Source organism: Chlorocebus sabaeus, chromosome 17 (assembly GCF_047675955.1).
Source record: "Chlorocebus sabaeus isolate Y175 chromosome 17, mChlSab1.0.hap1, whole genome shotgun sequence".
Taxonomy (NCBI): Eukaryota; Metazoa; Chordata; class Mammalia; order Primates; family Cercopithecidae; genus Chlorocebus; species Chlorocebus sabaeus.
The window spans coordinates 25,038,490-25,065,381 of record NC_132920.1 but is presented as its reverse complement, the minus strand read 5'-3'; the positions used below and the strand labels follow the sequence as shown (position 1 = coordinate 25,065,381).

General features: G+C 37.8%; 1 protein-coding gene across 7 annotated transcripts in view; it reads left to right on the top strand.

Annotated features, from left to right (window-relative positions):
• The window catches only part of LOC103222034 (cytidine monophosphate-N-acetylneuraminic acid hydroxylase), a 355,392-nt gene that overhangs the window by 316,503 nt on the left and 11,997 nt on the right, over positions 1-26,892 (top strand). For all 7 annotated transcript variants that reach the window (XM_073005698.1, XM_007973523.3, XM_073005699.1 and 4 more), the window contains 8 exons: positions 4,895-5,004; positions 6,215-6,405; positions 9,852-9,999; positions 10,376-10,457; positions 11,242-11,379; positions 13,421-13,556; positions 22,351-22,491; positions 25,882-26,056. In XM_073005698.1, coding sequence (XP_072861799.1) covers positions 4,895-5,004; positions 6,215-6,405; positions 9,852-9,999; positions 10,376-10,457; positions 11,242-11,379; positions 13,421-13,556; positions 22,351-22,491; positions 25,882-26,056 — 1,121 coding nt within the window. The remainder of the gene's footprint in view (positions 1-4,894; positions 5,005-6,214; positions 6,406-9,851; positions 10,000-10,375; positions 10,458-11,241; positions 11,380-13,420; positions 13,557-22,350; positions 22,492-25,881; positions 26,057-26,892) is intronic.

Sequence of the window (26,892 nt, the reverse complement as noted above, 5' to 3'; positions counted from 1 at the left end):
TTTGATAATTTAGTAATCTCTTTTTTCTTTGTCAGTCTAGCTAAAGATTTGTCAATGTGTTGATATTTTTGAAAAACTAACTTTTGTCTTTCTTGATTTTTCTCTCATTTTTCTATTTTTGATTTCATTTCTAGTCTAATTTTTATTTCCTTTTGCTTTGAGTTTGCTGTTATTTTTCTAGTTAAGCTGGAATATTGGGATTTTTATTTGTGATATTTCTTCTTTTTTAAAATAGGTGTGCACAGGTATAAACTTTTATGCATACACTGTTTTAGCTGTATTACATAAGTTTTGGCATATTGTGTTTTAGTTTTCATTTGTTTCAAAATGTTCTCTAATTTCTCTTTATTTCTTAACCAATTTGTTATTTAGAAGTGTGTTGTTTGATTTACACATATTTGTGAATTTTGCAACTTTCTTCTCATTAATAGGTAATTTCATTTCAATGTGTTCAGAGAAGATATTTTATTTAATTTTGATTCTTTTAATTTATTGAAACTTGTTTTATGGCCCAAGATAAAGTGTTCTGTGTATGTCCATTAGGTACAGTCAGTTTATGGTGTTGTTCAAGTCTTCTATTCCCTGTTAATCTTCCATCTAGCTATTCCATTCTCTAGTCTTCTTGTTAGTCTTAATTTTTCAAACAGTTCTTTTATGTAAACCATTTTTGCATCTTGTCAATATTATGATATTAGACATAATGTCAGATTCTATACACATAAAATTTTATGTTCACATTAAATATTAACTAATATATTTAGCCATTTTTCTGTTAGAATTTAAGATCTTCATAGTTTTACTTAAAACTGGTATTTTTGTCTTTAAGAGCTTCTCTGTATTTGGAGTTGTTTCACACAGTAGTTGAATTACTGGTAAAAGGGTATGGCAATTAAAGCATTCACTACCAACACTTTGTATACTTCAGGCTAAAGGTGGGCTTCACTTGGCCCAATAACCTCAATGTGAAAGTAATAGAAGAAATATAGGAGTATAGTTTTGCAATCTAGAGATAGTGTGACACTTCTTCACTCTTCAGATAACACTTCAAAAGTACAGCTCATAGGGCAAACAAAAATGTTAAATATGGATGAATATGATTTTATTAACACAATATTTCTGCTTAATGAAGGACACCATGGACAAAATTAAAAGACATAATGACAGTTTGAGAGGTTTTTGCAATGTTTATAATCAACAAGGGATTAATATCAAGCATAGAGTAGGAAATAATGCAAATTGGCAAGACAGACAATTCAAATAAAAAGGGAAGAAAGAGTACGAACTAGAATTTTACAGAATAGAATCAAAGGTTATTAAACATATGAAGATACTTACTAAACTAAGTAGTAATCAGAAAACTGCAAATGAAACAAGCAGGTTTCACTTTACATCATTTAGAGTGGGAAAAAAACTAGAAGCTAAGATGATGCCAAACATTGTCAGTGACGTAGAAGTCCCCATCCATGTGATGGGAGTGTGGTTGTTGCAGCCATTCTGAAGAGTCATCTGGCAGTAACTAGCCAAATGAGTTTTTTGTTTGTTGGTTTGGTTTCTTTTTGTTTTGTTATTTTTAGGGCCAGGGACTTGCTATGTTGCCTAGGTTGGACTTCAACTCCTGGGCTCAAGTGATCCTCACATCTCAGCCTCTCTAGAAGCTGGGAATACAGGCACATGCCACTGTGCCTGGCTCCTGATGAGGTTTATGAACATACTAGGATGCATAAATCCTGCTCTTGTTTATACCTCAAAGAAATTCTGTTGTGGCAGAATCTAGGAGTCTACCTCTGGGAGAGGGAATTTGTAAAATGTGGTAGACATGAACCATGGAATACTCAACTGCAATTTGATGTGGGCTAGATGTACACATGGCAACATCATGGGTGTCAAAATCATAGTGTTGAGTGAAAAAGAGTAGGAAACAGACTGGAGGCCTAATACCATTTATATAAATGAAAAATGCACACACACACAATATAATGCATATTTTGCACGAACATTCAGAATGGTACCTTGGAGGGGAGGAAAATGAGAATGGGAACTAGAGATAAAGGGAATAAATAAATAATATTAAAAAGAGAAGAGCTTTGCATGGATCAAATACATGTCATGAACTGGAAGTTATGACTAACACAACCATTTCCACTTGATGTCCTAAACGAATGAATGAATGAATGAATGAATGAGTTCATCATGTGTTCCTTCTTTAATATGTATTGCATTACCATCCATTCTTTGGCACTGACAAACTTTTGCTCCCACTGACTGATATATAAGCATGCCTTTTCTCCCCATACCTTGCCAGCTCAGAACATTCTTAGTCTTTCAGACTGTTCTCATTTGAGGCAAAAATTGCATCTCATTGTTTTTACTTGCATTTTTCTATCAAATATGATGCTAATATTTCACTATATATGGTTTGGCAAAATGTGTTTGCCGAATTTTTTTGGTGTTAGAACTTCTTCATTTTACATTTGTATCTATTCAGATTTTCCATTGGAATTATTTCTGTTGCTGTTAAATGTAAAAGTCCTCTCATATTTAATATTCTATTTTATACATTTTTATGACCTGGTCACTTTGTGTCTTTTTTTTTTTTTTTTTTTTTTTTTTTTTTTTTTTTGAGATGGAGTCTCGCTCTGTCGCCCAGGTTGGAGTGCAGTGGCGCAATCTCGGCTCACTGCAAGCTCCGCCTCCCGGGTTCACGCCATTCTCCTGCCTCAGCCTCCCGAGGAGCTGGGACTACAGGCGCCCGCCACTGCGCCCGGCTAATTTTTTCTATTTTTAGTAGAGACGGGGTTTCACCATGGTCTCGATCTCCTAACCTTGTGATCCGCCCGCCTCGGCCTCCCAAAGTGCTGGGATTACAGGCGTGAGCCACCGCGCCCGGCCATCACTTTGTGTCTTTAATCAACTAGAATGCTTAGAGAACTAATTGCCACAGCACCATGTTAGATGGTCCACATATTCATGATACCTTCTTTAGAATAAACAGTTAACATAATTAGGATCCACTTTGTGGCTGACCTAATGTCAATAATCAGTGATTTGATTATTATAGTTTTATGGTATGCTTTTGTTCCATTTCTCCTTCATTATTCTTCCTTAAAAGAGATTGTAGGGACTACCATTTGTTTTTTCTGGATAAAATTATAACCCAAAGGATCTAGATTTTATCAGCTTGTAAGGTTAAATTAATAATACTATATTCTCATGAATTTATTTATAATAGTTGGCAGATGTCACATTCCTCTTTGTTGCATCTATGCAATTTATCTTTGTGCAAGGGGCATAGAGAGATCTTTATGGTAATTGCTTCAGAACAATGATTAAGAGTTACAATTGCTTCCTGGCCTTTTGGCTAAGATCAAGTAAAGAATTACAGACTTATTTTTTCCTGCATCTCTTGAAAAAGAAAAATTATGAAGACGGGGCGGGTATCAGTGCAAGAGTTTCCTGAGGGTCTCCCATAATACAATTATATTTTTCTAATGAGTTGGCTAGTATATAGGTTTGTTTGTCCTACAATGAACTTTTAAAATTCTATATATTCCTTTATGTATAAAATAATTACCAAAATAATATTGTTTATTAAATGCCTGCTCTGTTCCAAGCATGGTGCTAGACACTTTAGGATCTACTATTTCATCTAATCTCCACAACAACTCTATGAAGTATGTATCATAATTTTATAGGTCAGAAAACTGAGGCTCAGGATACTGCTAATAAGCAGCAGAAATAGGATTCCCATCCAGGTGTTCCCCAAACCAGCATTTTTTCTAGTTCATGACACTAATTTCCAGCAATCATATAACCTCGAAATAATAATATGTACCTTTATTATACCACTCGCAATGTCAGGAACATAGTTCAATAATAATGGCATTCTTTATGTATTCCTGATTTTATTAAGAAAGCCATTTGTGTTTCACTATTAAATGAGCTGATAGTTATGACTAGGAAAAATATTTTTATTAAATTTCTTAAGCAATGTTAAAAAGGTATTAAAAATTAAGTGAACACCCATGTACCCGGCACCCAGCTTAAAACATAACACATGAACAACACAATATATATCTTTCCTTGATTATATCACGTATCCCCCCACCCATGCCCTGGAGGTAATCACTTTTTTGAATTTGGGGCTTCAGGATAGCTACTCTCTATTCCCTCAGCTTTACTGAGGTATAATTAACAGAATTGTATACAAATACTCCTCAACTTACGTAACTCATCATAGGTTGAAAATAGTGTAAGTCAAAATGTAGTTAATACACTTAGCCTACCAAGCATCGTAGCTTAGGCTAGCTTACTGTACGCATGCTCAGAACATGTACATTAGCCTGCAGTTGGGCACAATCACCTGGCAACATGGACCACTGTAGCGTATCTGGTGTTTACCCTTGTGATTGCACATGGCTGACTGGGAGATGCACCTGCTGCCGCTGCCCAGCATCTTACTGTGTATCACCAGCCCAGAAAAGATCAAAATTCAGAATATGGTTTATACTGAATGTGTATCATTTTTGTAGATCAGATGCCCCTCCCTGTGCATTCCCATAGCGCCTCGAAGTCATCTCTATCAATCATTCATTTCGTTGCAAAGAAGTCTTATTTTTATGTGTGTATCCCTGACATGACTGAGCCCTCATAAATTCTGTAAGCTCAATATGAATAAAGAAATGAATTGGTGTTCATCTTAAGTTGTCGTCTCTGTAGACATTGTTTCATCTAAGGGAGTGGTCTTTGTTTGATTTTGTTCCATCAACAAAGGGTGCTGAACACCCTTTGTTTTGATTTTCCTTTGATTTTTGAAAAACCATGCATTTCTATTTCAGTGATGCTTTTAAAAAGCCATTTTTGTCATTAATCCAGATTTGTTCTCATTTGATTCTAGTTGTTGAAATGGATGAAAACAATGGACTTTTACTTTTAGAACTGAATCCTCCTAACCCTTGGGACTCAGAGCCCAGATCTCCTGAAGAGTTGGATTTTGGAGAAGTCCAGGTAAGGAAATATTAAAAGGATAATATTATGAAACACAAAAATGTAACTAAGATGTCCATTTAACATCTCTATCTGTAAACATCCTATATTACCTTGAATACTCTTTGAGGTGGGTATTTATGACATATGATAAAAAGTCAATCAAACAAATTCTTTAAGGAACCCCCAGAACCTGGCAGGGATTACAAGGAAAAAAACAACACAAAACTTTGGGAAAATCCCTAAGGAGACTCATGCAAAACTATTTGAGATTACCCTTGATGCCAGATCACTACTGGATAGAATGGGTAGTTGTATTTTCCAGCTTCATAAGAGAATTTCCTTCAGAGGAAACACTTTAATAGTTTGGGAGAGGTACACAATCAAAAATTTATTTTTCTGTGTATTTAGAAAGATTGTGTATTATTTGGGCAGGTACTTTAAGGAAACAAATGAGAACCTGCCCGGAATAGACGTAATAAAAACTAATCTGTGTCTTGACCTTTCCTCACCCACTTTGTTGGCTTTTCACATGACGTTCCTGCTATCTTATCTCTGCTTCTGAATACATTCCTTTTCTCTAGAGGTGCCAAACTGTCCCAAGAGAATGAGGAATGGATTTGGAATCCCCATGGTGCCAGTCTCTAAGTCATTCTTTGTATCCATTCTTAGAGGCCCTGGCATCCACGAGTAATTATTTAACAGGTAATTTAGAAGAGAAAGTCTTGCAAGCCTATTTAGCCAGTTGTCAGTTGAGTCTGCATGGCTATGCCAACCCACCAAACTCATGAGAATCATCCATTCATATTGCTATTCACAGCCACTCTGGCATTTAAATCCCCAAATGTTTGTGATAACATCTCTAACGGCCTTTCCTTGTAAAGTTTGCTTTAAACAACTGGTCACAAAATATGTTCTTCAGTGTGGACCGTAAATAACTGTTAAGGAACTAATTTAAATAAACTAAAACTAGGTAAACCAATTGGTTTGTCATCTAAAACTAACCATGAGAATTTACATTTGAATAAAGTCATGACCTGTGCTGGGAACTGTGTTCTGTGAAAGGCTCTTGTTGGATTGTATTTGAGTCCGAGATTTTGCCTGATCATGCTTGGGAGCAAAGTACTCCAACCTGTGTACTTTGTCAGCCACCCAAACCAAACATTTCCGTTCATTGTTGCTGACCAGTAATGAACAATTCAATAATAGGAATCTCACTCTCTTTTAACAGATAACATACCTCACTCATGCCTGCATGGACCTCAAGTTAGGAGACAAGAGAATGGTGTTTGACCCTTGGTTAATCGGTCCTGCTTTTGCCCGAGGATGGTGGTTGCTCCATGAGCCTCCATCTGATTGGCTGGAGAGGCTGTGCCAGGCAGACCTCATTTACATCAGTCATCTGCACTCGGACCACCTGAGGTAATGAAGTCCTGAGCACACAACTCCTAAGCTCATGCTGCAGGGAAGGCATCAAATGTTCTCCAATTCTTTTGCAATCACTGCTGACTTTGAAGTAGGTTCAGCTGGGATGATGAAAAGAGGACTAATTAAGATAAATATTTATATTTGCATAGAAAGTTTATACTTTTAAAACTGTTTCCAGAAAGACAAATATGGCATGTTCTCACTTATAATTGGGAGCTAAATAATGTGCACAAATAGGCGTAGAGAGTAGAATGACAGACACTGGAGGTTTAGAAAGGTGAGGGGGTGGGAAGTAGGTGAATGATGAGAAATTATTTAATGGGTACAATGTACATGATTAGGATTAATAATGCTCTGATTTCACCACTGTGCAATCTTTGGTTGTAACAAAATTGCACTTGTACCCCATAAAATTATACAAATAATTTACTCTTTTCTACACTTTACACCATTGGGAGTGAGGAAGGAGCTATTGTAAGGAAGCAGAGGAGGATGAATAACCGTCTCACTTCCCACCCTAAGGGAACACACATTTTCTATAAAGGGCCAGAGCCTAAATATTTTAGGCTTTGCAAGCCATACAGTGAGAGTTGCCACCACTCAACCCTACTGTTGTAACCCAAAAGCAGCCATAGATGGTCCTGAATGAGACTGTGTACCAATCAAATTTTATTTATGGATAATGACATGTGAATATCATATAATTTTCATGTATTACAAAATATCATTGTCCTTTTGATTTTCTTTACAATCATTTAAGAGGTAAAAACCATCCCCTCAGCTGTGGGCAAGCTTCAAAAGAAAAAAGAAGCCACCCTTAGCTTGCAAGGTTGTACATAAACAAGCAGCAGCAGGTTGGATTCAGCCCACACATGGTTTGCCAAGCTCTGATTTATAGTATCCTCACACTAAACACCCAACATAGTAATCCTGACTCAACCTCACTCAGTGTTTCATTGGAACCAGAGTAATATGATACTAATGATAGCAACTGAAATTTTCCCTGACCCAAGCAATTAAAAAAGAGGGAGAAAGGAGGACTTTAAGTTAAGAAACCACACGTATTTGCAAATGTACTGAGCTATTAGAAGAGGGAAGCACATATTGCCAATTCCTTTGCTTAACTATAGGGTCATATTTCTTCATCATTATTTTGAAATTTGTATCACTTCTGCTGGATTGCCAATATAAACGCATAACAATGCCCATAATGTGCTACTCAAGCAATTCGACTTTGTTTTTCTGTGCCCCTATATGACAAAATGGTTAGAGATAACATGTTGGTTGCTGGTTGACTGGCCCCTTAATTTTTTATTCTAAAGCATATGGGAACTTTAAATTGTGGATATGCTCTGATTTATTTTTCAGGGAAGTGTTTTTTTGTTTTTTTTTTTAAATTAACTGATTTAGTAACAAGTTGCCTGCAACACACTTCTTAACTGATCACAACCCCCTAGGATACTGTGGTACTACAACTAAAATTCTACTTTATACGATACCTTTGTGCCACACTACCTCCTGGAACTACACTTGCATAATTTCAGGATTATAAGAGCCCTGAGTTCATTTGTTGTACAATAACAGTAATATGTGGTAGTAATTTTGTATAGCTTGTATAGGGACAATAGCACATAAATGATGTGATTGCTTTATAGTGTCTAAGATACAATTACCTAAAGTCTTAATGAGAGACATTCTATGGGAATACACTAAATTTAGGGAGGGTAAGAACTCATTTGTTGAGTTATTCTTTAACTACTGTCCTGAAAACCAGTTTAGCTTTCATTTCACGGGCTTGTGTCGACAGTTGTCTTGCGTTAAAACAATAGTTTTCAACTATAGTATCATAATACATTGGTTGTGCAGTGTGTTGCAGATAGTTTATTATTGAAAAGGGGCCAAAGCTTGTGATTTTTTTACTCCTTTGGGTCTATTTCCTTGATAGACCCTTACTTTTTGACTCTTCCCTAGTCAACTAATAAACATCAAGATTGTTTGCCCCCGACCCTTCTGTCTGACCTTTATTTACTGAATAAAGCCTCCCTGATTTACAAAAACAAGGGAAAAGGCCAATGTACTTTGGTGGATTGCCAGTAAGAATTATTAGCAATTGAAAAATCCAAAGCAATAAACATCCATTTTAGAATAACTTATCCTAACTCCCAAAGTCCTTTAAAATGCAGGATTTCATTGCTGAACCCAGAGACTGAAGGTACAGTCAAAGAATCATTGATTTTTTGAATCTTTTTTGGGGGAGGGAGAAAGTTTATTACTTCTGTCACTTCCTTCCAGATTCTTCTTATTTGGATAGCTTTTAACGCAATGCTGGAACTTGAATATTAGTACAGCTAAGTGCTGATATACAGATTTTTAAAGTACTTTTCCTATGATTATATATCTTATTTTGCCTGATCTTATACTCTGTGTACAAGTCTGATTCTTAAACCAGATAGTATATTCGTTAAAGTTAGAAACTTTCTTCTTACAGAAGCGCTAGGTTTAGAATCAGAAAACCCAAATTTGAATACCAATTTACTGTGTGTTGTGTATTTCTGAATGTTTCCTCATCTACAAAAACAAAAAAATTCATAGCTTTTTTGTAGGAATTGAATAACATAGTATGTAAAACTGCCCCAGCACCAAGTTTGAAATAATAATAGATGTGTAATCATTTATTTGTTTATTCAACTTTCTACCACCCCCTACAGTATAATAACTCTGTTATATAATGAATGCTCAATAAATAAAATCTGACTTAATAGGTCTAGATAGTCAAAAAGACTTGGATGATTGATTGTGTACAGAGTTGGGATTACTACAATTGTTGAATGTAGTTCCTCAACACTAAATTTCACTGTCTTGCCTAGCTGGTAATTCTGTCCCTCCCTTAAGGGTAAATAATATAGTCTGTTAAAGTGTGGCTTTGATATACAACATATATTATTTATCCTTAAAAAGGGACAGAATCTTTGAAGGTTGAAAAACCAACCCCCAAAATGGTCCTGGGGGGCTTTTGTCCTGTACTGTGTCCCAGTCCTCTCTCTTACTGCGAGCTACTGCTTGAGGAATGCAAAGAAATGAGGATCTCCATGATCTTCGTTTCTTTTCTCTACAGCATGACTTTTTCTCATCTGTGCCTACTGTTAGAACTACCCCTCCTTCAAGCAGCATCAGTGTGGAAAATGGAACTTGCATACCTGGTTGATGTCCACACCATGAGCATATGATATGTTCTAACAACAAAGATGAATCCCCTCAGAATCTCCCATCACTTTCACAGTCAGCCTTGAACAGAAACTTTTCTCTGGTCTTTGGGGAGAGTTCAGTTTTTCAATTCCTCACTTCTCTGTCATATATGTTGGTAAAAGGAACAAACTGTCTCTCATACTAGACGACACTATTTTTTTCTCCTTTCAACCTTTCCGTCTGTCTTATCCTAGTTACCCCACACTGAAAAAGCTTGCTGGGAGAAGACCAGATATTCCCATTTATGTTGGAAACACAGAAAGGCCTGTATTTTGGAATCTGAATCAGAGCGGTGTCCAGTTGACTAATATCAATGTCGTGCCATTTGGAATATGGCAGCAGGTCAGAAATCTGTCTTCTTTCCATGCTTTCCAGTTATGCTTTCTGGGATGAATGTTATGTGAGATAGTCACCGTAAGATTAAGTAAAAAAAATGGGCCAATGTGGTCTGTCCCTGATACTGCATAAACACAACCTCTATTTGAGCTTCAAACGTTAGGCAGACTGTCCTGGGCAAAGATTATTTTCTTTCCATTAACCCATACTATTATAATATAACACTACAGAACAGGTAGTAAATCTAGTTCTGAATAAGGAAATTTCCTCAAATATGAGGTTCAATTGACCAGTCTTTCCAGAACAGGTGATTACCTTCTCAAATATTGAATTAAAAACCAAACTGAAATTCACAGTTGTTGGTTTGATTGTTAAATTCCAGGTGGACAAAAATCTTCGATTCATGATCTTGATGGATGGTGTTCATCCTGAGATGGACACTTGCATTATTGTGGAGTACAAAGGTATGTTTTTACCCCCATTGACAATGAAAAATGGAAAACATTCTTAATAGGAAGGATAGTAATATCTATATGAAATTTCATCACATGTTCATCTTCTAGCTCCATTTTGAAAGAATATAGCATGTTATATCCTTGTCCTAGAAATATGGAGCTACCTTTCAAATAATTTTTCCAGAAAACAAATTACAAATAATGTCATCTAGGTTGTGACAGGAGCAAAGCTTTCTTTCATAAGGCAATAGATATTTTACATTCCACCTATAGTGATTTCTTCAAAACTACCTTTATTAAATAAATGTCTTTTATTACTTTCACCTAGAAATATCATGTAATATAATCATGCACTGCTTTTCATATGAAAAGATGGCCTTACTGCTCCAACAATCGTTTGATTATGAACTTTGCATGTAATTTGCAAAAGATACAGGGAAGTATGTTAATCCACTCTTTTCTGATCCTTTGGGCTCAACACCTGAAAAAAGTTGACTGAAGAAAGCAGTCAATGAATGAGCTAGAGTGGAATTAAGGTAAATGTCTTCATGAGACACCTAGAATCCACCAAGTCAAATAGGATGAATTTAGTCACTTGAAAATTCAAAATATACTATTGAAAACTTTAAGTTTTAAAAGCTTACTGTTTTTCCTTTAATATAATCAATTCTTCTATAATCAAATAAGTTCAATTATACAGACTGTACACGGAAGACTTTGTCTTGGAATTTAAACCATTCATGGGTGTTCAAGATTTCACCTTGAATACCTATACCTCTTTGTTTCTCCACAGGTCATAAAATACTGAATACAGTGGACTGCACCAGACCCAATGGGGGAAGGCTCCCTATGAAGGTTGCTCTAATGATGAGTGATTTTGCTGGTGGAGCATCAGGCTTTCCAATGACTTTCAGTGGTGGAAAATTTACTGGTAATATTTTATATGAAAGTGATACCAAGTATCAGGCATGGCACATTGCTAAATGCTGTGAGAGTAAATACAAATATAATTGAGACATGGTCCTTCCCCACAAGAAGCATGTAATCTTATTGGGAAACAAGACTTGTAAGTTGCAGAAACTAAGGTTTCTAGCTCAAAATGTGATGCAGCATGAAGGAAATGTTGAGATCTGAGAGCACCTCCGGAGGAGCCAAGAAAAAAGAATCACTTGGATTCACCATGTAGACCATAGAGCAGAACAGGAAAGGCCTGAAATGGGTCATCCAGGCTTAGGTGCTCTTGGAATATGGTTCCTAATGGGGTGTGCACCTCAACCTGTGGATGTTCATATCAGGGAGCAGTGCACCCACAGGAGGGTCCTCTAGTCGGGGACCTCTAGTGCACCCAGAGGAGGGTCCTTTGGTTGGGGGTCTTAGGCAGGAGCCCTTCTGCTCTGGGTCCAAGAGTGGGGTTGGGGTTGGCTTGGGGGAAGTGTGTATCCTCAACACTAGCATTGTAAGTGCTCAATACATGTCCACTTAATAAATTAATATATCTGATAAGTGATCCCTATCTAACAATGTGGCAGAAAATGCCCTGTTTTGCAATATGAAGATAACCTTTGTCCCATTCTTTGCTTTCTTCTCTAAGTCTGTATTCATTGCCTCCCAGAGTGTGTAACCACATGAGAAATAGAGGGAAGGTTCTGTCCTTAAGAAGTTAAAAGTGTGACTGGGAAGGTAAAACATACTTATTAAAGGTTAACTGGCATTATCCCATTGTGTGTGACAGTGAGTTTGTGCGTGTGTGTGCACATGTGCGTGAGTACACGCATATACATTTAAAAAGGTCTTAAATATACCAAAATGTTATGTCTAGGTGATGGGTAGCTTGTATATTTTTTTATATCCTTATCTGTGTTTGTCAAATTTCATAGAAACATTAACAGTAACAGCTCCCTGATCTTGTACCCAATATGCTCTGAGTCCTAATTCCTCAAGTTCCTTCACTGCCTGTCACTCTGATGCTTGCTATATATCAACCCATCCTGCCTTTCGTTTCTTAGACCCAAAGTGTCAAGTGCACACCTGCCCTAGGTCTTTCCGTTTACTGTTTCCATTGCCTGGAGTGCAGCTGGCCCTGATTTGCATGTGACTAGCAACTTTTCATCTATGTCTCAACTCAAATGTCATCTCTTCACTAACCATCCTGTCTAATGATTCCCTCCATCTCATCCCACTCACCCCAGCCTCTCTGTTCTGTTGCTGTTTTATTTTCTTCATGGTGCATCACTCTTTGCAATGACTTTACTTGTTCATTATTTGCTTCTCTCACTAGAACGAACACTCCATGAGAGCAGGGACCTGCTTTGCCTTGTTCACCACTTTATTCCCAGTGGCTAGAACCACGTCTGACAGAGTAGGTGCACAATAAATATTGGTTGTGTGAATGAATAAGCAAATGAACAGCGCTGTGAGAGAGGCATCATAACGCCATTTACAGAGAAGATACAGACATGGAGACGTTAGGTAGTTTGCCCATGGCTGCCCAACCAGTAAGTGGTGGGTCAGGATTTTCATCCTAAGTGATTCCAACATCATGCTCTTAATCACTGTGTATTGTCAGATTATTTTGAACACACCTGTTATAATCTACAAAAATAATGAAGCCATTGCCATGTTAGTAAAGAGTTAACAATTTCAAGAATTACAATACCCTTAAAATGCACATGCACAACAACTACGATTATGCATGCTACCCTGTGTATTCAGCTAGGGTCCGAATGAATTGCCATATACAAGGAGAAAGCTCAGTGTCTTTGGCGGGCTTGGTAACATTTTCCTAGTAACCAATTGAAATTTGCAAGATAAAAACTCCGGGGAAATCCTCCACTAATGACATGGAGCCTTGTTCTATTTCTGCCTTAGTTATTTATCAATTTTATCTCCTGAAGAAGTTCCAATCTGCTAGAACATGTGTTTTTCTGTGATTTTCCAGAGAGGAGAGTCTAATTTAAATCCTGTCATTTCAGAGGAATGGAAAGCCCAATTCATTAAAACAGAAAGGAAGAAGCTCCTGAACTACAAGGCTCAACTGGTGAAGAACCTGCAACCCCGAATTTATTGTCCCTTTGCTGGGTATTTTGTGGAATCTCACCCATCAGACAAGTATGGCTAGACACTTTGTACATCTTTATATACAACTTAATGTATGGTGGAATGAGCGACTTCGCTGTGAAAGCAATGTGACATGAGAAGGAAAGTGGTTAGTAGGTGTCTAGAACTTTTAACAAGCTGCTGGAGAACACAGAACATGAATAAAAGCCACACTTGGCAGCCAGGAACTCTTTCAGGAGATAAAATAACAGATATTCTCTGAAAGGATCCCAGGAAAGAGGATGGCAACTGCCATTTACTATTTGCCAGGAAGTGAACTGGGAACTTTTAGCTAAGCCATCTAAGTTAATCTCCCAATAGCACTATGCATAGGAAGCGGGTATTGTTCCTTTTTTGCAGATAGGGAATCTGAAACTCAGAAAGGCCAAGGGATGTGCCCAAAGTCACCCTGTTGGAAACATGAGTTGAGAATGGAACCCTGGTATGCTTAGTTCCAAAACTCTTTTCTCTACACCATACTGCATTCCAGAATAGAATTGTGTCATTAACAGATTGAAACTGTCTTCTCATGTTTTAGGTACCTCATGTGATTTTTCTTGCAGCAGTATAACTTGTGCAAATGCTATGAATCATCACCAATTGATGGGATTGTTGAAAGAAGTAAAAGACCATGAATTTGATCTTGTCCCCTTTGCCAATGCTCGGTTAAGTCAAGAAAACCTACATGATTAACTTCAAGATTCTCTTGAAACAAAAGAATTGCTTGTCAAATATGCAGGAATCAAAGATAAAATCTGGCAGTGTGGTTTGTTTTTTGATCTGATATCATAATGCCTATGGAAAAACTCATTTTGAATCTCATCCTAAGTCTGACTCCAACGTGAGGCTCTTAATCACTATGTACTGTCAGATTATGTTGAACACATCTTGTGTTTGAACACAAGGAAAGGAAAAGCTTAATTGTGACTTAGTTATAGGAGGAGAAATATTTTATTAGGTTCCTAGAGCTGTTGTAACAAAGGAACATAAACTGGGTCATGTAACAAAAATTTGTTACAACAGCCCTAGGAACCTATTACAATTTTCGTTAACAAACATTTGTTAAGTTCTAGGGGCCAGAAGTTTGAAATAAGCTGTGGGCTGAGCCATGGTCTGTTTAAAGCCACTGGGGAAGGATGGATCCCCGGCCCTCTCCCAGCCTCTGGTTGCCTGACACTCCTTGGCTTGTAGATGACCATCTTTACTGTCTCTTCACATGGCATGTTCCCTGTGTGCCCATCTGAGTGCAGATTTTCCTTTTTTTATAAAGACATCAGTCAGATGGTTTTAGAGCCCACCTACATGACCTCATTTTCACTTGATTACCTCCGTAAGGACCGTATCTCCAAATAAGGTCACACTCTGAGGTACTAGGACTTAGGACTTTAACATTTCATTTTTGAGGGGAAAACAACCCATCACATGTATTTATGTTAAAATGGAAACTTGTCATGGCACCAATTAATAATTTTATACATTTTTTAAAAATAAACCAATAGGCAGATTTTATTTTAAATTGACAGCATTAAAATTCCCTGCAAAGTTGAGCAAAATTTGAAGAATATTTCATTAGTCTTGATAATTTATAGTTGAGTTTTGATTTATGTAATACCCCTTTGAATTCCATGTTAATATTAACGAGTTGACACAAAAGTTAGTAAATTTACTAGACTTGGACAGGCATAGTTTTGAAACTGTTATGCTTTTGCTTCAAAGCCAAATCAGCTCTTCTAAAAAAAAATATGAACCAGTTGTGTCAATGTGGATTTGAATGTTACATGAAAGTACATTTTTAGTACTTGCTTCTTTTTATTGGGAAACTTTTTGGGTATGTGTGGAACAACTTGAGCATGAGAATCTACTTTTTGAACTCTACATTTTATAAAATCTAAATATAGATCAAGTCTTTCGGATGAAAATGTACGATCTAAATGGAGATGTACTCTGTTTAATATATACATTGGATTTCAAAGACTTGATATGCAGAAAAGAATGCACAATATCTCAATTTTTAAAACTTGATTTCATATTAACATAACATTTGGATTAAGTAAAATCTATTAATTTTACCTGTTACTTTGTACTTTTTTAATGTTGCTACTAGAAAATTTTAAATTACACACATGCTTGCATTGTCTTTCTATTGAACAGAGTTTAATAATTTTTGGCATCACAGATCTTTTAATAGAATAAAATCTCAGCTGTATAGAACTTCTGGGAACTTGGGCATTCTAAATAATGAAATCATGCTAGGTAGCACAGTTTTCTGGATAGCTATAGTTTATCTCTCTAGATGTGAAAATTTTATGATTTAGGTATAATTGTCTTCTCAGAGTATTAGAACATAATTGATCATTTCTTGATATCGTGGATTCATCATTTCAAAGTTTTAGAATGTAATAATAACAGCTTGATGTTCCTACAGTTCACTGGAGGATGTTATAACAGGATATGTTTGCCCCTGCACTAAATGGCCCCAGGCAGTAAAGCATTATATCTGTTTGTTACAGTTTAGCTAAGAGGCTGTTAGTGATCATTCTTCACTGCTGTAACAAATCTTTACCAGAAGTCTCAATCCTTCTTTTGATTTGCTGCTTCTAGCCACCTAAGTAATTAAGTCAAAAATTAACTTGCTTTCACTTTTTGCACATATGCTTATGAGAGAGGCCCTGAGCAACTCTCCTGGTGAAGGACTGCTAGAAGCCTCGTTCATAGAATACACTCCAAGGAATAAGAATTGTTTTCTCAAATCAAAGCAATTTTGGTTTCAATAATGTGAAGAGAATCCTTGTCGCAGTTTTTTCTCTCACTAACCTCTCACCACTTTGCCCCAGAAGCGTATGCAGTTTTCAGAACATGCACAGCAGAACAGGGAAATTGAAGCCCTGGCTTTTCAGCCAGAAGATGAAGAAGGGGACACCTGGGAGGCAGAAAAATACTGGAGAGATTTCAGATAGGAGGAGGCTTAAGAAAGTGAGCCCGTAAAATTATGGATAAACTCCTGGGTTAACTCCAAAGCTGCGCTGTGCATATGGATCTGACCCTCAACAGGATATCAAACAGAGTACATATGCTTAAAACTATAAAACAGATGAAAGAAATCAAAGACTCTAATTAGATAAATGGAACAGTGTACTATATTCATGAATCAGATGTTTAATATAGTTCCTATTTTCATTATCCCCAAACAAATTTATAGATTCAGTACAATGCCCTTCAAAATCCTAGCAGGATATTTTGTGGATCTAGATAGTGTCTAAAATTTATAGGAAAAGCAAAGGAATTAGACTAATCAAAATAATTCTGTAATAGAAGAGTAAAATTAGAGGAACATATTCTCTACTTTTAAGATTACTTGTAAAGCTGCAGTAATCAAGATAGTGTGGTACTGGTGAAGGAATAGACACAGACATCAATGGAACAGAATAGAGAGTCCAGAAATACATCCATACAGATATGGCCAATTGATTTTTGGCAAAGATGCAATTTCGGGAAATGTGAATGAAAAAAGGCTTTATTTTTTATTTGAGAGGGAGTCTCACTCTGTCGCCCAGCCTGGAGTGTAGTGGCATGATCTCGGCTCACTGCAGCCTCCGCCTCCTGGGTTCAAGTGATTCTCCTGCCTCAGCCTCCAGAGTAGCTGGGACTACAGGCGCACGTCACCTTGCCCAGCTAATTTTTTGTATTTTTAGTAGAGACGGGGTTTCACCATGCTAGCCAGGATGGTCTCAATCTCTTGACCTCACAATTCGCCTGCCTTGGCCTCCCAAAGTGCTGGGATTACAGCCGTGAGCTACGAGCCACCGTGCCCAGCCCAAAAAAAGGCAATTTAATGGAGAAAGGGTAGTCATTTCAACAAATGTTACTGGAGCAATTGCACACCCATAAGCAAAAAAAAAAAAAAAAAAAAAAAAAACCTACCTCTATCTGAACCTTATGTCTTATGCAAAAAGTAAGTAAAAATGGATTATAGATATAAATGTTAATATAAAACTATAAAATTTTTAAAAGAAAATATATGGGGAATATTCCTGTCTGTGGGATAGGCAAAGACTTCTTAGATGTTGCATCAAAAGCATGATCTATTTTTAAAATTAATATATTATTCTTTATTAAATTTTAAAATGATTGCTCTATAAATAGGAAACTATTAAGAGGATCAAAAGGCAAACTCTAGACTCTGAGAACATTTTGCAAGTAGCATACCTGACAAATAACTTGTATCTAGAACATATAATGAACTCTCAAAAATCAGCAATAAGACTATGATTTAAAATAATTTTAAAAATCAATAGTAAGAAAATTTAAAAATTGACAAAATATTTGAACAGACACTTCACCAAAGAACATATATGGATGTCAAATAAGCATATGAAAAGATGCTGAATAGCATTAGCCATTAGGAAAATGAAAACACCACAATGGCACAACTATTAGAATTAATGGCACTTTGGAAAATTGACAATACCACCTTATGTCAAAAATACAGACCAACGGTCCTCATGCTTTGCTCTTAAGGATGCAAAATGGTGCAGTCCCTCTAGAGAACACTTTTCAGTTTCTCTGAAGCTAACCTTACTGTATAATCCAACAGTTCCACTCCTGAGTTTTTGCCCTAAACTAAAACTTTTATTCACACAAAAAATCTATATGCAAATATTAATAGCTCTATTCATAATCATACAATCAACCCAAATAGCCTTCAACAGGTGAATGGATAAACAAGCTATGGTATAGTCATACAACAGACTACTACTCAACAAGAAGAACTGCTGCATACAACAGTGTGGATGAATCTCAGAGATACTGTGTTGAGGGGCAGAAGCCAGTCTCAAAAGGTTACATACTAAAAGATTCTATGTATATGATTTTCTGGAAAAGGCAAAATTATAGGAATAGAGAGTAGATTCGTGATTGTAAGGAGGTAGGGGTTAAAGAAGAATTTTACTACAAAGTTGCCAATGCAAGGAAGTTTTGGGGGTGATGAACTGTCCTATATCCCAATTGTGGTGGCAGTTACACGAATCTATATTTGCGTTAAGATCTATAGATCTGTGCTCCCTCAAAAAGTTAAAAAAAAAAATCTCAGTAAATTTGAAAAATTAAAGATCAAAAAAAGCAAACATGGTGATTCTTAAAGAGCATCTTGGTAGTTAAGGCAAGCATATTGGTTTTTTTGTTTGTGGGTTTTGTTTTGTTTTTTGGTAGAAACAGAGTCTAGCTCTGTCAGTCAGGCTGGAGTACAATGGCGCAGTCTCAGCTCACTGCAACCTCCGCCTCCCAGGTTCAGGGGATTCTCCTGCGTCAGCCTCCTGAATAGCTGGGACTACAGGCATGCACCACCATGCCCAGCTAATTTTTTTTTGTTTGTATTTTTAGTAGAGATGGGGGTTTCCCCATGTTGGCCAGACTGGTTTCCAGTTCCTGAACTCAAATGATCCTCCCACCTTGACCTCCCAAAGTGTTGGGATTACAGGTGTGAGCCACTGCACCCAGCAAGCATATTTAAGTCATATTTGTGATACAATCAAGTTATGTTACATGCACATTTTATGGACTTCATAATCTCTTGCAAAAGCAATACATATAATAAATCTACCCATTTTGTGTTATTTGGAGCACAATTTTTGTTTTAAATGCTAAAGCAAACTTTATAGATGTTTAAACTGTGCTTTTATGAGATTCCCTTGATTGTATATGGAACTTATTTGATCCTGAGCTTATGCAGTGACTCATCCCCTAGCTATAACGTTTTCATGAGCAATCATCTCCACAAAAAATTTATTTTATCATACAGTTACTGATATTTTGTGAACAAAGGGCAGGGACTGTTTATGTGCAGGCAGGAAATGCATGTGTCATTTTACCGTGAAAGTACACTTACCTGTATTTGTCTGAATTTATTGGATAATAAGTCAGTCCTCGAGGTGAGTTTTCGTGACAGTAATCGTGTTAGGACTGCCCATGACTTCTCATCAAGTGGAAGCAGCAGGACAGTAGGAGGAGTACATGGGATTGTGGTTTTTGTTCTACCACCATCTATTTGACTTCTCTGCACTTCATTTGTCTCATTGTTAAAACCTGAGATCACTTTGACATTCTATGTATGGTCTCTTGCAATGTAGCTACAATGTGTGTAATTGCTTAATGTGGTCTCTTGCTGATGTGTTTCTTTTGAAACTTCTTGTTGACTTTATTTAGCTGTCTTGTATCTTCCAAATTTTTTCAGAAAAGATTGGTCTAAGGTTAAAACATAATTTTTTTTGATCAATGCTCTTCGTTACTCGTAAATTCATTTTTCATTCACTGAGTGGCACTGTGCTAAGTACTGGAGAACTAGAGATAAAATGATTGTCTGTTCTCAGAGTGATGGTCTATTAGAAGAGAACGATTATAATGCAGAATGATCAATGCAGGCAAGGGGATACAGATGGAGAGGAGACGAACATTGGATGAGTCTATGAATGCTGCATTTTAGAGAAGGAGTAGGAACGGACCAGCAAGTTAACAAGGTGCTGCAATGAGAGATTGCAGGTCAGAACAGGAGATAGGGGTTGTATGAGCACTTTAGGACATGCTACATGATTTGGATTTTTTCCTGGAAGGATAGGGAGCCTGATAGTCGGGTGAGGAACAGGGATGTAATCAGATGTGCACTGGAGGGGTTTGTATGCCTGTGTGATGGCAAAGGGAAAGGGAGACCAGTTTGGAAACTATTGCAATAACCCAGGAAGGAATAATGAATGGCAGTGGGGAGTGAGAAGGGAATGCAGATTCAAGAAATATTAAGTAGGTTGAGTTGCAAGGATGTGGAGAAGAATTGGAGGTGGTGGGTACTTGACCACTTAATGTGATGCTGTAATTTAAAGCAATTAAAAGCTGCACTGTTGCATGTAAGTAGTTGGCAAATACTTTCACTTCCCACAATACCCCATCTAGATACTGATTTTATTTTTATTTTATAGAGAGACAAAGACACATCAAGAAGTTACAGAACTTTGTGACCACCACACCTTATGTTTTAGGAAGAGTAATGAATAGTAACGTGATTGGAGAGGGGAAAGTTGGAGGCAGGGAGACCTGTTAGTGAACCATGTAGAGACTAACGGCCGGAAGAAGATGAGGCACGGTGGTGACTGTAACAGTGGGAGGATATTAATGTGTGTAAAAAGGGAAAAGCTACTGACGTCTTTGGTGCAGTGACAGCATTCTCACTTGTGTCTACAAAATTGATTCCAAGATCATAAATGTGTCACCTGAGTGCTATAGAAATGCAAATGATTATGTACTGTTTGCTTATCTGACTAAACATATCTATCAAGTCTGGGTAACCAATTTGTAGCTCAAGAAAGTAAAATTCCCTTTAGCAGAAATGTCTGTCTATAAAACCCATGTTAAGTGAATCACAGTGGCAAATCCTCTTTCTCTGGATCTTTCTCTTTCTGCTCCAACACAACCACAATCACATTCTTGTATGACATTGAAATTGAAGAGTTAAGGCTTTTCAAGAAAGACTGTGATATGGAATTAGATTTGGGAGACACCACGCTTTTATCAATGCCACAGTTAGAAATTAGATCTCAGCCAGATGTGGTGGCTCACACCTGTAATCCCAGCACTTTGGGAGGCCAAGGCAGGTGGATTGCCTGAGGTCAGGTGTCCGAGACCAGCCTGGCCAACATGGCGAAACCCCATATCTACTAAAAATACAAAAATTAGCCGGGCATGGCGGTGGGTGCCTGTAATCCTAGCTACTTGGGAGGCTGAGGCAGGGAGAATTACTTGAACCTGGGGGAGGGGGTAGCAGTGAGCCGAGTCGTGCCATTGCACTCCAGCCTGGGTGACAGAGCAAGACTCCATCTCAAAAAAAAAAAAAAAAAAAGAAAGAAAACAAAAAAATTAGATCTCAGAGCCCAGAAGTTGAGACCAGCCTCAGCAACAAAGTGAGACCCCATCTCTACCAAACATCAAAAAATTAGTCTGGCATAGTGGTGCATGCCTGTAGTCCCAGCTACTTGGGAGGCTGAGGCAGGAGAATTGCTTGAGCCCGGGGGGTTGAACCTTCAGTGAGCCATGTTTATGCTACTGTACTCCACCTGGATGAAAGAGTGAGACCCTGTTTCAAAAAGAAAGAAAGAAAAAAAGAAATTGGATCTCAAGATGGGTTGCAACTGAGGATGTATGTATGTAACAAGTAGATTTTTAATGGTTTTGAATGTAAAAGCTTTTCAGATTTTACTCCCAAAGTTTTGTGGCATCCTGTGAGGGCTGAGCCTTCACTGGCTGCACAGCCTGTGTTGGACAGCTGGGTGGAGAGCTGGAGCTGGGCTGACTGCTAACGGTATGGCCTCGAGCAAGTCATATGTCCTCTCTAAGCCTTAGTTTATCTCTCTATCAAATGAGCATCATAATAGTACCTTGTGGGGCATTGTGAAGGTAATCAGTTAGTTCATATTAAACACTTAGTATAATGCCTGCCAAATAAGAGTTAATCCATATATTAACATTAAACACAGGAGTGTGCAATTCCCAACTATTTTCAGTAGTCAGTCTTGCTACATCTAACTTCAATTCCAATCACCATGCGATTATACTTAAAAACAAAGTATAAATACAATCTTCTTTGACTGACACTTCTTCTCTAATTAGGGACATTAGCCCAAATATAGTATTTTTCCATGGAATAAGTGGAGGAGGATTGGAAAGTGAAAACGTGGAGAAAATAAAACAGAAATCTGTCATTGTACTCATCAGACTGTGCACTTGAGAATAAACTTTCTTACATGGGAGTGCTCTTATTTCTCAGGTACATCAAAGAAACAAACACCAAAAATGACCCAAATGAACTCAACAATCTTATCAAGAAAAACTCTGATGTGATAACATGGACCCCTCGACCTGGAGCCACCCTTGATCTGGGAAGAATGCTGAAGGATCCAACAGACAGGTTTGGCTTAAATATTTTTAGAGGATAAAAATGTTTTATAATATTTTTTCAATACTATGAGAAAATAAATGGCTCACCTCTGGCCTCTTGACAGGTTCCTATTTTGTTTGTTATACAGTAAAATCCACACATCACTTTCTATTTTTTTTTTTTTTTGAGATGGAGTCTTGCTCTGCCTCCCAGGCTGGAGTGCAGTGGCACGATCTCGGCTCCCTGCAACCTCTGCCTCCCAGGTTCAAGCAATTCTCCTGCCTCAGCCTCCTGAATAACTGGGATTACAGGCGCATGCCACTGTGCCTGGCTAATTTTTGTATTTTTAGTAGAGACAAGGTTTCACCATGTTGGTCAGGCTGATCTTGAACTCCTGACCTCATGATCTGCTCGCCTCCACCTCCCAAATTGCTGGGATTACAGGCGTGAGCCACCGTGCCCGGCCTAGGTCACTTTTTAAAAATGGAAGTCTTACCACTTAAATAAAATGAACTATCCAATAAGTATCTCACAAATCTCAGGGAAGACTGAATTTTTGCCTAATCTTTTCATCCTGTATAACAATGACTCAAATGTTTTCATCATCTCAGAACCTTTCTAGAGGGTAAACAGTGAAGAATCTTTTCTTCTATTAAGGGCCACTGATACAGCTCAAAAATAAATTATTTTATGAAAGTAAAAAGCAGTAAGAAAATTAGTTTTCATGTCAGTGCAAATATTACCCAATTTCCCATTCCACAGATAGTACATTTGAACAAGTAACAATAACACACTGGAAATGCAATCCGAGAAAATTAACATGATGTCACAAAGCTATATTTTTTTGAATACTACTCTGAAGCCAAATGAAACCGTCATGGGCTATTTGGAAATGGACTAACATTTTGGAGAGTGGTACATGCAATTACCAAAAGCTCACCCTCTCCCAGCCTTGCCTCTGCAAAGTCAGTATGAATGGTAAAATCAGCTGATTCTGTCTTTTGCTAACTTCCCATATCAAACAAGTTATCAAATCTGGTCAATTCTCCTTCATAAAGCACTCACAAATCCATCACTTATCTCCAGCCTCTTCTGCCCTGGCCTTAATTCTGCCTCTCAAAATTTATCACCTAGACTCCTGCAGTGCCCCCTGACTCCCGCACAACTTCCCTTGACCCATCTTCCGTGCCAGTGTCTTCAATCTGCTGGTCACAATCCATTGGCGAGTCATAAAATTAATGCCATTGCTCACAGTCAATGTTTTAAAAATGAAATATAATAGAATAAAATGAATAGAATAGAAAATACCTGAGTACATTTCATGTAACAAGCGTATCATTTCATGAAACTTTTGTTTCATAGGTACCCTTGGTAGGTGGACTCCAGGGTCCTAATGTAAAATATAGTCTTTACTGGGATGATAGGCAAAATGTTTGAAAGCCCCTGCTCTTCATTGCTGACAAAGTAACCTTTCTAAAGTGCAAACATTCCGTTTAAAATTCTGCAGGATATCCTTAGTGCCTCCAGGATAAAAGTGTTTCTAATTTTATTTTCCAGGTCTAAAGGTTTTTAATTATTCCAGTTCTTAGCAACGTATTCAAGAGCCTTTGTCATTTTACATTTGCCTAACTGCAAAAATCATCTCTTTCTATTGCCCCAGCAGTAATTTTCAAGCTTTAATGAACATCAGAATAACTGAAGAGACTCACGTAAATCCAGATCCCTGGACTCCCTTCCCCCCCAGATCCGGATTCAGTAGATCTGAGGCAGAGCCCAGGAATCTGCATGTGTATCCCTGTGCCTCACCAAAGCATTCTGCGTGAATAGAAAGTCAACACTGTTGGGTCTCAGAGCTACAACAAAGTATAGGGGACACACAGAGACCAAGTACTTTAACTGCCTTGCAAGGGGAGGAGGAAAAAAATGTGACCAAGGAAAGCTTAATCTAGATCTTTGGCATTTAGAGATGAGGAGGATGTCACAAGTAGAGAGAAGAGATTCTAGTCAGAAGCAATGGGATGTGCTGGAGACGGCAAGTGTACAATGGGTTTGGTGAATGCGGATACTTCGAATGAGGGCATAAATATATGTCATTCATTGAGAAATGATTTATTGAACTCCTTCTGTATACAAGTCATCATCCCAGGTATAGGGGATACAGATGTGAAGAGGCTTTTGTCCTCATAAAGCCATCTGTCTTCCTGAGTAGAGGGCTGGTGAGTGAAAGCGGAGGAAAAGGGTGAGATGGATAGGCGGCCAGGCTTGGAGAAAGGCCCCAGAAGCCAGTGTAGGGAATTTGTGCTGTGAGTGAGGGGAGCTGCAGAATGTTATAAAGCAAAGAAGGGACATTACTGAGTTGTGTTTTAGAAAAACCATTTCAGCTTTGCAGAGAATGGATTGGGGAACAGGTAGAACCACTGGAGTAAGGGAGGGTGGTTGGGAGGGTGTGGCTTTCTACAGAAAGAGATTAGTGAAGCTCTAGACTGAGGCAAGGCAAGGAGTTGCAGAAGAAGATTTGAGATATATTTAGAAGTGAGAAGCTTTAGGATTTGTTAAATAATTTTTTTTTTTTTTTTTTTTTTTTTTTTTTTTTTTTTTTTTTTTTTACAGAAACCAGTACATCTGTAGCTTAGGGCATATAAAAGTATAGTTTTGAGAAGAGGGTCAGCTACCGCCACCTGCCACGTCTTTATGAGATGGGCACCTATTTCCCTCCTTATATTTTCTTTATCCAGATCACATCCTATTCCATTCTTGGGATTTAAAATTCCGCATTTTATGCAAGGATACATCTTCATATGAGATGGACAGAACTCTAGGATTGTCAGAGAACTCTATTATCCACATTACTGGCTGGGTTTAAGGATAAAAACTTGCATCTGTCTATTGGCTGTGCTTTGATTAGGACAGCAAGAGCACCATATATTAGAGACACAAAGTTCTGGGAATTTCTTAAAGATACGCTAAAGTCATCCATATATCCAACAAATACTTATTGAACACCTGCTATGGGTTCAGCCATGGTTGCTACTTTCACCAAACTTATATTCTAATTGGGGTGGGGAGGCACAAGTGTGCAGGCATCCACAAGATCGTATGGCCAGATTATAAGCAATATTTCCATAATTTACTTGTTTGGAACAAAGAGGCCCAAATTAGTGGTTTTCACACGTTTTTTTCTAGACATAGACTTCTTTCTTCAAATGAAATCTGACTTAGAAACCTATCACACTAGACAATAGGAGCTGCTCTGATTTAGGCAATGGTGGGACCACTGAGGCACTTTTGTGGGACCCCTTGTGAATTATCTGAGCAGTCTCAAAGCTGCTAGTCTGGTTGACTTTTACTACTTAAGTACTAACTTTTGCCTTCATTACTTGTTGCTTTCTTTCACTGTTCTCACACCTTTGTGTCTCTAAGCAAGGGCATCATAGAGCCTCCAGAAGGGACCAAAATTTACAAGGATTCCTGGGATTTTGAACCTTATTTGGAAATCTTGAATGCTGCTGTAGGAGATGAAATATTTCTTCACTCATCCTGGATAAAAGAATACTTCACTTGGGCTGGATTTAAAGATTACAACCTTGTGGTCAGGGTATGCTATTGTTTTTCTTTGCTTTCTTGCATAATGGAAATACATGAACACCCCTTTGTTTTCCAATAAGCATTTATTAAGTCCTATCAACTGCCTAACAGAGAACAGATTTGACAGTGTGATCAGCAATCTCTTGTTGAATATTTAGAGAATGTTCTGAAGTCCCTAAGTTTTTCTTTTGGAACATCTTTTATCTCCTGTCACCACGTGTTTTTTGTTGTTTGTGTTTGTGAGTGTTTAAGCTTTGTTTTGGCATGGCAGGAACAGCTATTTAAACCGTGGGGCTAGAAGGTAGGATCCACCCAAAGAGGTGATGGCCTGGAGCAAGGTGAGGTAGAAGCAGGTAACCCTTATCTGCAGCTATACGGAGGCTGAATTGCACAAATTAAGAACTAGGCCTAGGTCTACAGCTTAAACTAGCCCTAACACATTCATACAGAGCCACAAGCTAAAAAAGAGTTCATGTTATAACCTAGTCACCAAAACTGGACATATCTCCAGAAGCAAACTAAATACTAGCAGACAGAGGGTGCAAGACAAAGAGGAGGTCTGAAATGGGACAGGAGTAACTGCAAAGTCAGTGCGTAAACAGCCACCTGTGGCTTCTATGAGATGCCTGAGGATGCACAGGGGAGCAAATTTAGGGATGTCATCAGGAAATGGACAACACTCACACTCTTAAGACACGAGTATTCATTACCCTCAGGGTAAGAACTACTCCCAAGTTTATCTTTCAAATTCTGAACACTAATGCCAGATAATACTTACTATTCTCAAAAGCAATGATCCCCAAAAACCTAGCTGGGACCCATGGCCAGTCTGTGGCAAAGTTTTTG